This window comes from Strongylocentrotus purpuratus, unplaced genomic scaffold (assembly GCF_000002235.5).
Source record: "Strongylocentrotus purpuratus isolate Spur 01 unplaced genomic scaffold, Spur_5.0 spur5_scaffold_4, whole genome shotgun sequence".
In the NCBI taxonomy this organism is placed as follows: domain Eukaryota; kingdom Metazoa; phylum Echinodermata; class Echinoidea; order Camarodonta; family Strongylocentrotidae; genus Strongylocentrotus; species Strongylocentrotus purpuratus.
Window position 1 is genome coordinate 23,610,161 of NW_022145610.1, and position 16,053 is coordinate 23,626,213.

General features: G+C 37.1%; 1 protein-coding gene across 1 annotated transcript; it reads right to left on the minus strand.

Annotated features, from left to right (window-relative positions):
- Positions 1 to 438: 438 nt before the first annotated feature.
- LOC578774 (FAD-dependent oxidoreductase domain-containing protein 1) lies at positions 439 to 14,898 on the minus strand. Its single transcript, XM_030997878.1, has 9 exons — positions 14,726 to 14,898; positions 12,426 to 12,908; positions 11,631 to 11,741; positions 9,923 to 10,041; positions 9,013 to 9,107; positions 7,643 to 7,827; positions 6,713 to 7,009; positions 1,840 to 1,941; positions 439 to 978 (listed from the first exon to the last, which is right to left on the minus strand). The coding sequence occupies exons 2-9, from the start codon at positions 12,687 to 12,689 to the stop codon at positions 724 to 726; spliced, it is 1,428 nt and encodes a 475-aa protein (XP_030853738.1). The 5' UTR covers positions 12,690 to 12,908; positions 14,726 to 14,898; the 3' UTR covers positions 439 to 723.
- Positions 14,899 to 16,053: the final 1,155 nt, after the last annotated feature.

The following is a 16,053-nucleotide window of genomic DNA, read 5'->3' on the forward strand; positions in this document are numbered from 1 at the left end:
ATACTCGATTTGGTAGCTCGCAACACCAAATCACAAGTTTATAATGTATTGCTTAAAAAATGGTGATTATAATGATGATGATGATATTGAGTCAGTATCAAACTGCAACTCATTGACTGTCCAATTACAAGTCCCTGCTGTCTGTGATCAATGGACACTTGCTTTTCCGAGCAGCCTTTGAGGAGTCACTTAAAGTGCCTCAGATTTTGAAACAAAATCCTGTATTTAACTAATCCTGCAATCATAATTATAAACCTTTAGGTCAGTCAGGAATCCCATGACTTTTACAAGCCGATCGCCTGTCTGATTATCAAGATATTTATGATTGGAAATCAAAATTTCATTTTTTGTTTTCCTAGCATTTTTATAACACTACAGTGTATTGGGGAAGAGTATGGTAAAACCGGTCACTCAAAGATTTTTACTTTTTTGAGGCACTTCATGGTATTTTGCGCCAATTTTTTTAGGGTTTCAATAGTACACCATATCACAGATACTGATAACACGTAGGGCCATGCATCTCAGATGCCTTTAAAGCCTAACCGAGCACAAATCTTTGGTAGTGAGATCACTTGCCCTACTGCAAGTTACTGTTTTTCTGTGATCAATAGATATTTGCTTCTTTGACAAGCCTTTTACTGATGAGTCACTTAAAGCCCATCTGAGCACATATCTTTGGTAATGAGATCACTTTCCCTACTGCAAGTCACTGTTTTTCTGTGATCAATAGATATTTGCTTCTTTGACAAGCCTTTTACTGATGAACCGCTCAAAGCCCATTCGAGCCAGATCAATCTCCACAAACTTTCCTTCAAAAATAAGATCACTTATCGCTTGTCCAACTGCAGGAGACTGCTGTATACCGTGACCACTAAACCCTGTTGCTAGGAGGAGGTTGGGGTATGCAGGGTGGTGTCCAATAATGGCGTTCTGGTCAATCGTGTTGTAGTCGTAGAAACCAGCCCACGCACTCTTGAGCTGTTATAGAGACAAAAAATAAATTAAGTCAAACTCTTATCTTGCACAACAATGATAGGTGCACAAGGAAAATATCTTGAGCAGGGCTCTTGACCGCCTAAAATCCTATTGGGCAAGCTTTAAGTACTTTCTCTCTTTCCCAAGTGGGAACTGAAAATAAGATACCACTGTTATTTCATGTAAAATTGGTGCAGATCACTTTTAAGGGGTGGCCTGGCATTTGCTCATATGACAATTGTTACAGGCTTTATTTCGTCAGATGTATATAGTTAGGGTTGGTTAGGGTTAGGGTTGCAATTAAGATTAGGTATAGTGTCAGGCCTAAGATTGAAGTTTAGCATTTGTTTACTGTATGAAATTGACATAGAGCAATTGTCGCAGGAGCTATCGATGTACAACCCACTGTAAAGGACTCCAAGAATTTGAATTGGACAATCATAGCAGTCATCTGGGGGGCGTTTCACAAAACTTGTCTTCAGCGACAAGTGACAGTTTTTGTTATAAGCTACTGAAATCCTTGCTTCTGATTGGTTATCAACAGATTTGTCACTGATTTTTGACATTTGTCGTTGAAAAAAGGCTTTGTGAAACGGGTCCCTGGTTGTCCGTCTGGTAACCTAAATAAATAAATAAAATCAAGGGGTAGCCCTCTTAGACCTGAGGCATCGGTAAAATAAAAATTCACTCAGGAAACTCTAAATTTGTAGGTTCACATATTTACTTATATTGACTTTTGAAGCTTGAAATATTTGTATAATAACAATATATATCCTCCCTCTCTCTCACATGGTGCATCCGCAAGCCTACTGTATAATAACAATAAACTTGCTACATTTTAGTCCCACTATGCAGATTTCTTACCTTTAAGTTCTCAAAAGCTGGAACTCTGTTTGCTAGAGAGGGCCAAATATTTTCTTCAAAGAATTCATAATCCACATTGAGATTGTCACAGTCTGGTTCAGTCTGAAAAGGGATTGATAGGAAACTAATTATTAATAGCTGTGATATTCCATTCCTGTTTGTGATTATGACATGTCGCTATGTGTTTCAAAAAAGCTTTGGAAATTACTATCCTGGCTTTAGCTTTAATAAGCAATCACATTGTGACATGTCTCTATGTGCTTCAAAAAGGCTTCGGAAATTACTACTATCCTGGCTTTAGCTTATGTAACCAATATCAGTGCACAGTGCATTTCAAGGAATAATCATTCAAGATACCTGTTCATCTTATGTCTTGCTAAACGATGCTATGGCTATGTCAAGGATTTGAACCCTGCACCTTGTGATCCACAGTCTGATGACTAATCTACCTCTCCACCTAAAATTGTACCAGCGTTTTTTTGACATATTTAAAAAATATATTCATACAGGTTGTAAAAGAAACAAAAACAAATGTGTAAGAAAACTCTGAACTTCTATTAGAGTTTGTCAATATCTAATAGTACTTCTAATCTCACAGTATGAACTTTGAGTTATGGAAATATGCTATGTATATACAGCACCATGCGTACATGGATAGATAACTCTCTATTCAATAACCATTTTGATGTAAAGGATCTGTTGTTTTTATTTAAAATGTCAAAATTAAAAAAAGCATTCCCAAAATATTGGTCACAAAATTTACGTTTAAACAAAGCTCCAAGTCTCAATGAAACAATGTACATTGAGACAACTTTAGATGTTATAAACGTTGAATTTACTACGACGAAGAGTTATTATAATTTAATGCTAAAAAGGAAAAAAGAGAAAATTGGTTTCCATTTTTGGCAAAATATTTTAGGCCTACCAGAAACATTTGTTTGGAAAGATGTATTTCAGTTCAAATTTAATAACATAAGAGACAATAAGATCAAACAATATAATTTTAAATTAATTCATAGAATATTGCCATCTAAAGACAATCTCTTTATATGGAAAATTGTACAGTCTAACGAATGTGAAATTTGTCGTGAAAAAGAAAATATTGAACATTTTATATTTCGTTGCAAGAAATTAAGAGTTTTCTGGAAAATTATCTCAAGAATTATATATTTCATTTTTAAAATAGAAATTGATATGAAAATGTCATTGATTGAATATAAAATAGATAACAGAAAATTTACTTTTTTTAATTTTTGGATAAATTATGCTCAACTGGTTATATACAAAGACTACGTAAAGCGGAACTTTGGAGAAGTACCAACCAATCCAAAGAGGTTAATAAATGATTTTATATACCTCACTCAAGTAATCCAGCAATCTGATTGGTCGAAATTGCATTCATAAACTTTAACTGTTCCCGAAAATTCCCGGTAACCATGGTTAAAAAACAGTTCAAAATCCCAATAACAAATAGGTCAGTCTCCATGGTTACCCCATAGGTTTACATGTTAAAAAATGGTCTGAGCGATCGAGGATACCGTACGTGTACGAAGAATTGGTCGGTAATTTCAATACAATTGAATCTCGATCGATCTTACCGACAGTTTTATCTTGCATTGTTGACATGAAGACGAAAATAAACTTCCAAAAACAAAAAAACAACATCTGCCGATAGATCTTGATCTAATTTCGTGCCAATATGCATTGCAAAAGTAAAAGAAGGGCCCGTTTAATGGAGCAGCCGCGAAGCTTCCACCACGCGAAGCCGTTTTCAATTCATTTTAATGAATATATTAAAGAAAACTACTGCCCATGGTGACAGAGCGCGCTGGCCAAACGGTTTGAGGCGCTGACTTTAGTAACATCACCTTTGGTACGCAAGAGTTCGAATCCCATCTTCGACAAAAGTTTTTTTTTTTTTTTTCTTTTTTTCTTTTTTTTCGGCATATAAAAGTATTAATGACTGCTTTAATATTCGAGAAATAGTTGTTTTTATACGCTCTCGGGAAGGTTACAATTGGGCTATTCCCCTCGGCAAGCCTCGGGGAATAGCACAATTCTAACCTTCCCTTGAGCGTATAAAAACAACTATTTCTCTCAAAGCATTCATTAATACTATACTATTTCTCTCAAAGCAGTCATTAATACTATATTATTTCATCATTAAAATGTTATTTGAAATACAAAGAAAATATAAAATACTTCGATATTGAGGAAGTTAAGAAAGTATTAGAAATGTTAAAATGATAATTTTAAGATATTATGTTGATCATTCATTAATACTATATTATATACCTCACTTAAGAAATCCAGCCATCTGATTGGTCGAATTGCATTCATAAACTTCAACTGTTCCTGTAAAATTCCCGGTAACCATGCTTAAAACATTTCAATATTTTTAATAACCATGGTTATTAAAAAAATAGGTCAGTCTCCATGGTTACCCCATAGGTTTACATGTTAAAAAATGGTTTGAGCGATGGAGGATACCATACGTGTGCGAAAAATTGGTCGGCAATTTCAATACAATTGAATCTCGATCGATCTTACCGACAATTTTATCTTGCATTGTTGACATGAAGACGAAAATTAACTCTCAAAAACAAAAAAACAACATCTGCCGATAGATCTTGATCTAAGTTCGTGCCAATATGCATTGCAAAAGTAAAAGAAGGGTCCGTTTCATGGAGCTTTTGCGAAGCATCCCTCACGCGGAGCCGTTTTCAATCCATTTTAATGTATATATTGGAGAAAACTGCCAAGCATGTTAACGGCGCGCGATAGCCGAGTGGTCTAAGCGTTGGTTTTCGATACACCTCTTGTTGTACGCAAGAGTTCGAATCCCGTCTTCGACAAAAATGTAAATTATTTTTTATTTTTTATTTTTTAGTCTATTTTTTTTCGGCATATAAAAGTATTAATGACTGCTTTAATATTCGAGAAATAGTTGTTTTCATACGCTCTCGGGAAGGTTACAATTGGGCTATTCCCCTCGGCAAGCCTCGGGGAATAGCACAATTCTAACCTTCCCTTGAGCGTAATAAAACAACTATTTCTCTCAAAGCAGTCATTAATACTATACTATTTCTCTCAAAGCAGTCATTAATACTATATTATTTCATCATTAAAATGTTATTTGAAATACAAAGAAAATATAAAATACTTCGATATTGAGGAAGTTAAGAAAGTATTAGAAATGTTAAAATGATAATTTTAAGATATTATGTTGATCTTGTATATAATTCATGTTTCATTTTACTTGTTTTGTAAATAATATATATGTATTTTGAAATGGAACAATAAAGTCCCTTTGAAGAGGCAAAGAGAAAAAAAAACTAGATGGAATTCGACTGCGCGCAGTCGAAAATGATGCCTCCGTCATAGAGCAATTTTACAAACCAAAACAGAAGAAATTTTTCGGATTCAAGTTCAATTGTAATCCATTGACAGGTTCTCAGAATATCGTGATTACAAGCAATTTCTCATATACATATATGACCCTTTGATCTTTGACCTCATGACCCTAAAATCTACTCAGTTCATTGGCTCTGCAAGATGTCCTGAGTTAAATAGTAATCCATCTGTCAGTTCTAATGAGAATGTGTTCACAAGCTATTTTTGCATACATAATGAGCCCATGATCTTTGACCTTTGACCTTATGAACCAAGAATCTACTCAGTTCATTGGCTCTGCAAGTAACATACATGACCTAATTTTGGCAGGAATCCATCAATCGGTTCTTGAGATAACGCGATCACAAGCTGTTATTGCATACATAATGTGTGCTGTGGCCTTTGACCTTTGACCTCATGACCACTAAATCTAATCAGTTCATCGGCTCTGCAAGTAACATACATGACCTAAGTTTGGTAGCAATCCATCAATCGGTTCTTGAGATAACGCGATCACAAGCTGTTTATGCATACATAATGAGCCCTGTGACCTTTGACCTTTAACCTCATGACCCCAAAATCTAATCAATTCATTGGCTCTGCAAGATACATACATGACCAAAGTTTGGCAGGAATCCATCAATTGGTTCTTCAGATAACGCGATCACGAGCTGTTTTTGCATACCTAATGAGCCCTGTGACCTTTGACCTTTGACCTCGTGACCCCAAAATCTAATCAGTTCATCGGCTCTGCAAGATACATACATGACCAAAGTTTGGCAGGAATCCATCGATCGGTTCTTCAGATAACGCGATCACAAGAACGGGACGTACGTACGTACAGACGTACAGACGTACGTACGGACGGACGGACAACCCGAAAACATAATGCCTCCGGCTACTTCGTAACGGAGGCATAAAAATACAGCACCATGCGTCCCCAGGGAGTGGAAAATGTGCATACACTGTGTGCGGGTAAGCATGAATCCGATGACCAGGGTAATAATATATCTGTAAAGCACTTACCGGTAGGCACATCGTTGTATGGATGTATTGGGCGCTATATTAAAGCGGAATATTATTAATATTGTTATCATCATCGTCGTCATTGTCATGATCACGATCAACAGCAAAAATAACAACACAGATACTATTAATAACTCACATCTCTTTCATTATTTACACAACTCTAAGACACCTGATGCGCTTCCTGTGCTACTTAGTTTACATATAGGCATCAAGTATAATATATCCACGGGCATCGGGACGTCCTCCCCTGAGGTGGAAAGACCAAATCCGCCAAGACTCTGGATTAAGCCAGCCTGGGGGCTGCTCAACACCAAGCCCAGGACAGAAGTGAATGGAGGCGGACCACCTGGAGGAGCGTAAGAGGACACTCCGGCCTGTGCACTTAAGTCAAGTAAGTCATAATATATCCAAATGTCGCCAAAGCAAATGTTAGATCACTTCCTATACCCACCTGATCTGGAAACGGACAAGATCCCATGACATAGTTGCCTCCAAGCCCCTCCCTCCTGGCATAGACCCCATCGAGGTTGATGATCATCGGGAAGTCCAGACCAGGGCCATCTGGGCAGTGGGTCACGTAGACATACCTCTTCCTGGGCTCCACGGGCAGGGGTACGTCAAGCAAGTCTTCAGCCGACCCTTGACCGATGCCCAGCATGGATGTTATCTCGCCTGACCAGGAGCCGGCGCAGACCACCGCCATGGCGCAGTTAACGTCAATTACTTCCGGACTGTTGGGCATCCTCACCTGAGAATTGATAAAACAGAGAGTGTGTGTGTGTGTGTGTGTGTAAAACTGAGTTCTTACAGTTGTCCTGTCAGATCTGCTTTAGTGACCACCTGTCTACACAGGCCACATTTGTTGTTTCCCTTGGGCGGTCGCTATAGACAGGTTTGACTGTACCAATAAGATATGATTAATTACATCTGGGACCGACCTATAACGTCACCATCTGAAAGACGTGACTCAGTTTCAAACCTGGGTATGTTAAGAGTCAATTTGTAGTTGAAGACAAAGAGCTCACCAAACTGTGGACATTACCGCCATGCCAATGCAAATCTCCCTAAAAAAAACACAGAGACTTTTTCTCATAAAAGTGGACCAACTTTTGTCCAGGATTAAAGATAAAGTTGAGTTCTTGTCATGCCTATGAAGAAAATAAGAATCGGTGTACGATTTGACGTTTTGAATTCATCTAATGATAATGTACCAGGTAGTAAAAATGTCTATTTGACCGGCTTGTAGTTAAAACAACCCTAAATATTCATTGTTTCGGTCGCTGTCAACTCTCATTGTTGTTGGCGGATATTTGTTAGTAGCTCTGATGTATAAAATGATGGTCCCTTATGAAATAGCTACGATTGGTTTACAAGCACCAACCTTGACGGACTTGATCCTCTTGCCCTGTCCCTGGTAGTATCCAGGAACACCCATCCCTTTGTCAACTTGGTTACACTCAAAGCCGATGACTTCACCTCGACAGTACTGCGCTCCCAGAGACTCTGCTTTCTGCTGGAAGGACCTGGTTAGAAGGTACGGGTCGAACCAGCCTTCGTTCTCCAAACCTAAAGGCAAGGCAAGACAATTAAAAGAATGAATAAAGGAGTGACAGCATGCGACATAGAGTAGACTAGCTACTGAACTTGCAGAGACTGTTTTCTGCTGGAAGGATCTGGTTAGAAGGTACGGGTCGAACCAGCCTTCGTTCTCCAAACCTAAAGGCAAGAAGAACAACATTGGGTGAATAATAGAGTAAAATCGGGCGTTGATCAAACTAATTTGCTCCTAGAACCTCTTGCTTTCTGTTTGAAGGATCTGGTTAGAAGGTATGGGTCAAACCAGCCTTCGTTCTCCAAACCTAAAGGTAAGACAAGACAATTAAAAGAATGAATAAAGGAGTGACAGCATGCGACATAGAGTAGACATCAACTGAGCTTGCAGAGACTGTTTTCTGCTGGAAGGATCTGGTTAGAAGGTACGGGTCGAACCAGCCTTCGTTCTCCAAACCTAAAGGAAAGAAGAGCAACATTGGGTGATTAAAATGGAATAAAACAGGGGATTGACCAAACTAATTTGCTCCTAGACACTCTTGCTTTCTGCTTGAAGGATCTTGCAAGAAGGCATGGGTTGAACCAACCTTCATTCTCAAAACCTATTAGCATTACAAGACAGTTAAGAGAATGAATAAAGGAGTGACAGCATGTGACATAGAGTAGATTATCTACTGAGCTTGCAGAGACTGTTTCTGCTTGGGGTTTCATTCAATGGGAACTCTTGCTATACATTGTTACCTTTCTTCGCTCAAGTGATCTCGAGGCAGCAGACAGTAAGAAATTGTGTTAATAATAAAAAGTTTGTTGCATAAAATTGTCCTTAGGAGATAGTGTGGATTTTATGTAGTTTAAAAGGCAAAGACTAGTTTTAGAAACGCCCCCCTCTCGAAAAAAGAAATGGAAGCTCTTATTACCAATCATGTGAAAGGATATGTTGTGACTATTACGTGACGATACAAATTTTGCCAAGAAACAGCCTACTATTTGATATATTTGGTAAATTATTATATCTATTTGGACCTGATAGATATCGCGCACGTGTCGCGTAGTCCCATATACATCTATCTGTGTACAGTACTTGTAACTTTACCAAGACTGGGTCAAATTTCTTATCATTTTGTTGATTCCAGAACCTTGCAGTACACACCAATACCGTACTTATATGCTAGATGATCAAGCTTTTCTGAACCTACTTACCATAAGCACCAACTTCTACCCCTTCATTGTTTATCCAAGGAAACCGTTCTTTCAGTCCAGTCGACGACAGAAGTTCAAGCTTTGCACCAAGTTCACTAGAATCAAAAACAAAATTCTAATTGAAGTAATTACTGTTGTTTCAGACCGTATTCAATTTAGAATCAAGAACATGGTAATCGAAAAAGCAACCCTATTTCTTATTATTTCTTTCGTCAAACTGATTTTAGATTAGATTTTAATCCAGCAACAATAACAAAAATTACCACCAACAACAAAAAATAATAATACCGGTAATCGAAAATGGTTTTTAATTTTAGCAGCATACAAGACCTATTATTTAATCTTGATTTTTACACATTTTCCAAATTGTAAAGAGTGATATCAATGGCTATCAAAACTGAAAAATGTATACGGTAAGTTTGAAATAAATTAGTGTTTATATCCTTCTGCCAGGCACTACACAAAATGTGTTCTACTTTAAAACAAATATTATATAGAACTTAGGCTTGGCTAAGGTCACATTTAATTTGGTGAAAGTGTGAAGCTAGAGCCTATGCGTATCTTCTAATAAAAAAGAGTACAGTGTATATGACTTTATGCCATTATGACTATAAAACTTGTGCACATTATATTGTGTTTTTTATCGCTATATTTTGTGATATCTTTAACTAGTGTATACTTTTTTAAACAAGGCCACCATGGGCTTTTCCGTTGTTCTCCTATTTCATTTGAAGTTATCGTATAAACTGAACATTCTTTGTATGTATATATACTTGAATGTTTATTTGCATTTGCTGTGTTTTTAATGAAAAATGAAAAAATGAACGAACGAAAAACTTGTGCACATTCTTAATAAATACATGAGCCTGTGAGGTATAATGAGCAAATGATCCATCGACTAGAAACTCACGTCTGTAGCTTGAAGTTCTCTTCTAAGATATGAGCGTTGTCGGGCGACGCAAGCGTGAGGTATCCCTGGTGGTTGAATTGGATGTCGGGAGGATCTCTGTCATCTACACAAAGGTATTGCTGAGATTCACAATGTAAAAAATAATAAGGTAAAAGATTTGCTATGCTGACAATGGACCATATTCGTAAACATCTTTGTTAAGGAGGATCTCTGTCATCTACACAAAGGTATTGCTCAATTGCGGAGATTCACAATGTAAAAAGTAACAAGGTGAAAGATTTACCCTGCTGACAATGGACCATATTCGTAAACATCTTTGTTAAGGATGATCTCTGTCATCTACACAAACGTATTGCTGAGATTCACAATGTAAAAAATAACAAGGTCAAAGATTTGCTATGCTGACAATGGACCATTTTCGTAAACATCTTTGTTAAGGAGGATCTCTGTCATCTACACAAACGTATTGCTGAGATTCACAATGTAAAAAATAACAAGGTCAAAGATTTGCTATGCTGACAATGGACCATTTTCGTAAACATCTTTGTTAAGGAGGATCTCTGTCATCTACACAAAGGTATTGCTGAGATTCACAATGTAAAAAATAACAATGTGAAAGATTTGCCCTGCTGCCAATAGACCATTTTTGTAAACATCTTTGTTAAAGGTATTACAATGTTTTGGTATTGGGTCATGAATTTGGTTCAAATGAACATATTGGAAGCATATTGGGATCCTAAATTATTCAATGATCGTTGTCGCGGTTGAAATAGAGTCTAAAGTGATGAAACTGTAAATAATAAACTCTTTATGTTGTATAACGTCCTCTCAAGACTGATATTATTTAAGCTTTAAATCAATGTTTCTAGACTACAATCGACCAATTTGCTATTCCCGTTTGGAAATTATATTCCAGAACTGAATATTCAGAGATTTTTATAGTCCCAGCTACAATGGAATAGCCTTAGGTGTTATTTGAAATATTTTAAATTTACCGGGAGCACTGGTAAATTTTTTAATATTCAATTTCTCGAAAGCAGAAGTGTTTAGGGGCTAAATTTTCTAGTGCTTGTAATACATCCACAGGGGCATCCAAATATATCAAAATTTAAAGAATTACTATCCATCCTATTTTTAAAATTTCCCAAAACTTTGCATTACCTTTAAGAGCCTTTAATAAAAATATTTCATTCACCTTTGATGAATAATTGTATTTCAATAGTCAGAATGCGAATTGCAATAACAGGTGAATTAAATCAAAAAGATTTGTGCTATAATTTGATTACATTACAAAAATGGCATATTTCTCACATTAACCCATTTCTTAACTGTAGCCTTCGACCCAACATGATACTAACCCTAAACCTAACCTAAAACCCAATTGCAACCCTAATCTTAATCTTACACCTTAAACAAATTAAAGCCCTGTATTTAACCTTATGGGAATGACTAAATACAGTTGCCAAAGGGTTAAAATCTTCAGATTGACAGCAATTTTAAAAAAATGATTAATTTACTAGTTATCCCATATAATGTACAGTGTAATACTTTTTACTATTCAAGTATTTCCAAGTAAGATGGCACTACAAGTTTATCAGTAAAAGTGCAAACGCAAACAGAGATGTAAATTTGAAGAGGAAAGTCCAATTTATTTAGCCTTTGTAAACAACTTTGATAGGTGACTAAAAACAGATCCATACCAACATACCTTGATGTTTCTTAGGAAGTGTGCACTGTAGAGAGACATATAGATATTTTCTGGAACTGAAAACTGTTGTCGGATTCCCCCGACTGCAAGGGCACTCGATGCTCTTGTATACTGGAGATATATGTGAAGAAAAATGAAAATGAAGAACAGTTTTATAAGGAATATGTTCAAGGATGCAGCAAACGTTTTTATCTACTTGGTAACTTGATTAAGGCTATAGTTAAAAATAAAATGGAATTATTCCCTTTGAGTATCTTTTTTTTTAATTATTAAATTTGCATGAAGTTAAGAGAAACAGACAAACACTACAAGTTTATGATGTTTATCTTCAAGTGATTTTATAAACTCTTCTATACATAGGATAGGAGGCTTGAACTAACGATTGAGAAATTATATGAAAATAATGCATCACCTCAGGGATCCTAAGTCGAGCCTCACTCTAAGTTGAACTTAAAACTTATGGAGAGCCATTTGTAGCCTTAAAATAAAGTATATTTAAAAGCGAAAATTCAAGTATTTCAGACTTTCTATAAATACCACATCAAGAACATGAAATCTCCTTGATAACAGAAAACATGAAGGATTCAAATCAACATTTCATGCCTATTAAAATAACTTTTACAAAACATTTTCATAGATGCTAACAGCTTTCCATAATTTTTAAAGTCCAACTTATAGATAAGTTCAACTTAGGATCTTCGTGAAACACCCCCCAGAGCTACATTAGAAAATCAACCCCTAACTTCTTTATATATACATGTACTATCAACCATGACGCTCCTACAACATACTTACACTCATGTCTCTCTCCACAACGCAAACGCTTACTCCCGCCTGAGCCTGCCGCCTCAAGAAGTAGGCCACACTGGACCCCATGACCCCTCCCCCAATCACCACAATGTCAGCATGCTTGGGAGGTCTCGATGCATTGAGGCCATCTCCGTAGTCTGTCCATTTCAACGGATTCTTGGACCTGACATCTTTGGACATCTTGTCCATGAAGCTAGCTCGACGAACGGGCTGTTTGAAAAGCAACGGCAGTCTTTTGAGACCAGACATGATGATGATGCTGATTCCAATCTCTAGCTTGGTTGTTGTTTGGCTCTCATAAATCCAAACCAACAACAAACTTTAATAATCCAAATGCAGATTTCGAATCTGTGGGTTCCTCGTCGGTCTCAATTCAGTCCAACTGATTCCAATGAATCAAACTCTCATGTAATCCACTCCAACACAAGCAATTTTGTCTTCCGTCTGAAACTCCAGATGTGCTACAACCTGCATCAAGACACATAAAGATACAAATGGAATATCAGTTTTGTGACATTCTACAAAACAAGATTCTACAACCTTCAGACAGAAGAATTTACAGATCAAAGAAAGGCTGCTAGCTTGTTTTGTTTGTTTTCCTTTACCTGATTGCTAAGAAAGCATGTGTATGCTTGTACATGTGTAAGTAGCAACCAGGGAACTGACAGCATTCTCTCTGAGGGACTTGGTAATGAGGATTCATGCCAATTACTAGCACATTAACTTGGTTTTGAACCCAGGACATCCCGGTTATAAGACCACTGCTTTACCACTGAGCCATCTTGCCTCCTTTAGTAGTGAAGAGAAGTTGAATGTTTGACCAGCAGTTGATTGGCGTATATATGGGACTCTAATAATGCAGAGGCTTGTCTTCTAGCATATAGCCAGCTGTCAATAATTTATCCATTGATAAAATGTAAATGTACCTGAAATGGCTACTGTTCACAATTGCAAAGTACGAAATGAATACTGGTATAAAACAAATGCCTACCAAATATGACAGACCTACCAAATATGTCTCCCCCTCGAAATCACAAACTTTCTTTTTCCTTCATACATTTTCACTCAGCTTCTTCCTAAACACACTGTTTTATGGGGTATGCAGAAAGAGAAATGCAGATTACTGTTATGTTTACCCAACTCATTAAAGCTGTCTCAATATGAGATGTGTCTCCCATTCATTGGAATTGCCCAAGTGTATTAAAGGGATCCTTTTATAGATTGAGCAAGTCTTGCATTCAGTGTATTTACATGTACGGTATGTCAGTCGCACAGAAGAGACCAACACTCTCACAGATCAAACAAACAATTACATCACCTCAAATAAGCAAATTTTGTTAGTTTTCTGCAGGTTTGGCTGTGTAACTGGAGTAAATACATAGTCTACCAGTTCAGTACTTTAAAGGCATGGCAGGGTAGTCCACAAACAAAAATTCAAGCATGTAAAATTGGAACGTGGAATGTGTATGAGCTAACGCATGCAAATCGACCCCCATAAGGTTTTTTACCATTTAAGTTAACCCGCTGACTTCTGAATTCTCTCATTGTCACAGACTTAAATAAAAGGGCTGTAGCATGGGAAATACTGGTTGACGCCATCTACGTCTTATTTTGGACAACTGCACGTAAACGAATGGACTTGATTAACTGGGTCAGCGCACTCCAGCAAAGCATAAAGAGTCAATGCTAATGCGTATTGACCTCTAGCACTGTAGACCTCTAGGTCTACTACGTGCCAAGAGGCAAAAAGAATTTCCGTTTCGGTTTAATAAAATTTGGAGTGGACTATTAGGATATTATTATTATTATTATTATTATTATTATTATTATTATTATTGCACACATGAATAGTCAATACACTTATAACACACAAATGCACACAATCATGCCGATGTGGCTGATCGGCAAGTTTAAGAGTAGACCCTAGATCTATCATCTAACTTTTAGGTCTAACTTACACTTAGTCTAGACTTAGTTACAGTCTAGACTTCCAATTTGAATATTTAAATTATTCTTTCTAACTTTGGTAAGTTTAAAAAATGGTATTTTTACTGCTATTTAGGTGTCATCAATTGTCACCAAGGTACTAATTTGAGTGAAATCAGTTGAGTTTTGTGCAGTGGAGTTTGAATTAAATGTTGAGAATCAATAGCACACTGCACAGCTAGCAGCTTCATGCAATCAGGATGTGTGGGCCAGCGCTACGCCGCTAGCGCTAGCGCCAGGCCAGAAACCGGCAAGGGAGTTGAAAGGGATTCCAGATTGTATTTAAATTATAAGCTTACCATTCACTGATGGCAGTTAGTTGGGCAAGTCTTGAAGAAGAGAACATAGGTCAAAAGTCGAGACAGAAAATAAAGTCTTGAATGAATGCTTTGATCGAGAACTTGGAGCCTCGCCGCGATCGAGTATACACGTACGGCATGCATGCAGCGCTACAGGATTTTCATCGGTAGCGAAAATGATACCGATAATAACAAACGTTGTTTTGTTGTTTTAGTTGTTATTGGCGTGTGCTTGAGCTCTAGCTTTCACCATCCAAACTTTTTTCATCATAAGGATAATACCGGGGGATAATACTTTCAATCACAATTCTTCAGTATGCAATCAACATTCATTATTATTAATTTTTATAGTTTTTTTAATAGATCATAAATGTTCGATAATAATTGATTTAAACAATATTATATTCTGATAGAAATATTTATGGACAAAGTGATTAATTTTGTCTAGAAATCAGACTATTTCGGAGACGAGCCCCTGACATACCTCCTAAATGGCAAAAAAGTTGTACGAATAAAAAGCGCATGACTGCATTGCCACGCCCACTGAGTGATGCCTTTGGACTCAATTTCATTTTTTTTAGGGGCCAATAAAGATATACATAGCCTAGCTAGGCCTATTACTATTACGAGTATTATATGGCTGATGTAGCTAGTCACAGGGAAGAATCCAGGATTTTCCATTGAAAGGTGTGTGTGTGGGGGAGGCAGGGAGGCGGGGTGCATGACGCGGGATACATGGCTGTAAAATCGGCATATAGATAAGACAGATAAGATAACATGAGATATTTATTCGTCTTTCTTTCAAATGACACATAGAGCATAACATTAGATCATCATACATTTACAATGCAATTAAGAAAAGAATTATGGCAATGATAGAAACAAAGTGAACCAAAAGAAAGACGAGGAGACCCTGGTAAAAGCAGAGCTTGTAAATTTTAGGGCCCCCTCTGGACCAAATAATGGTTGGTACTTAAAATAGCAACAAGATAAACATGATAAAAACGGGTACGACTTTTGCAATTTTCATGTTTTCAGGGACTATTCCATTTAAAATTGATAAATTAAAAACATGTAGAACTGGGTTGAATATAATCCCTAAAATAACCTGTTTTATGTCATCTTGACACCATCGATCGTAACCAGGACTTTTCCCAGTCGTCAACGAATTCACAATAGTAATGGGACAGGCCCAGTGAAGCGATTTTTAGGCGCGTACGCAGGGGGGGGGGGGGGGGGGGGGTTAACCCCAAACCATGGTTTGGGGTTAACCGAGACACTATGGCGGGTGCAGCGGGGTTCCCCTCGAAGAAAAAAAAATGTTGTAG

Excerpts from the sequence above, each read along its gene's own strand:
- LOC578774 (XM_030997878.1), bottom strand. The coding sequence starts at position 12,689 with ATGTCTGGTCTCAAAAGACTGCCGTTGCTTTTCAAACAGCCCGTTCGT. Across the intron at positions 7,828-9,012 it reads GGTAGAAGTTGGTGCTTATG|GTTTGGAGAACGAAGGCTGG; the intron begins GTAAGTAGGTTC and ends CCTTGCCTTTAG. Across the intron at positions 1,942-6,712 it reads CTTGTCCGTTTCCAGATCAG|ACTGAACCAGACTGTGACAA; the intron begins GTGGGTATAGGA and ends ATCCCTTTTCAG.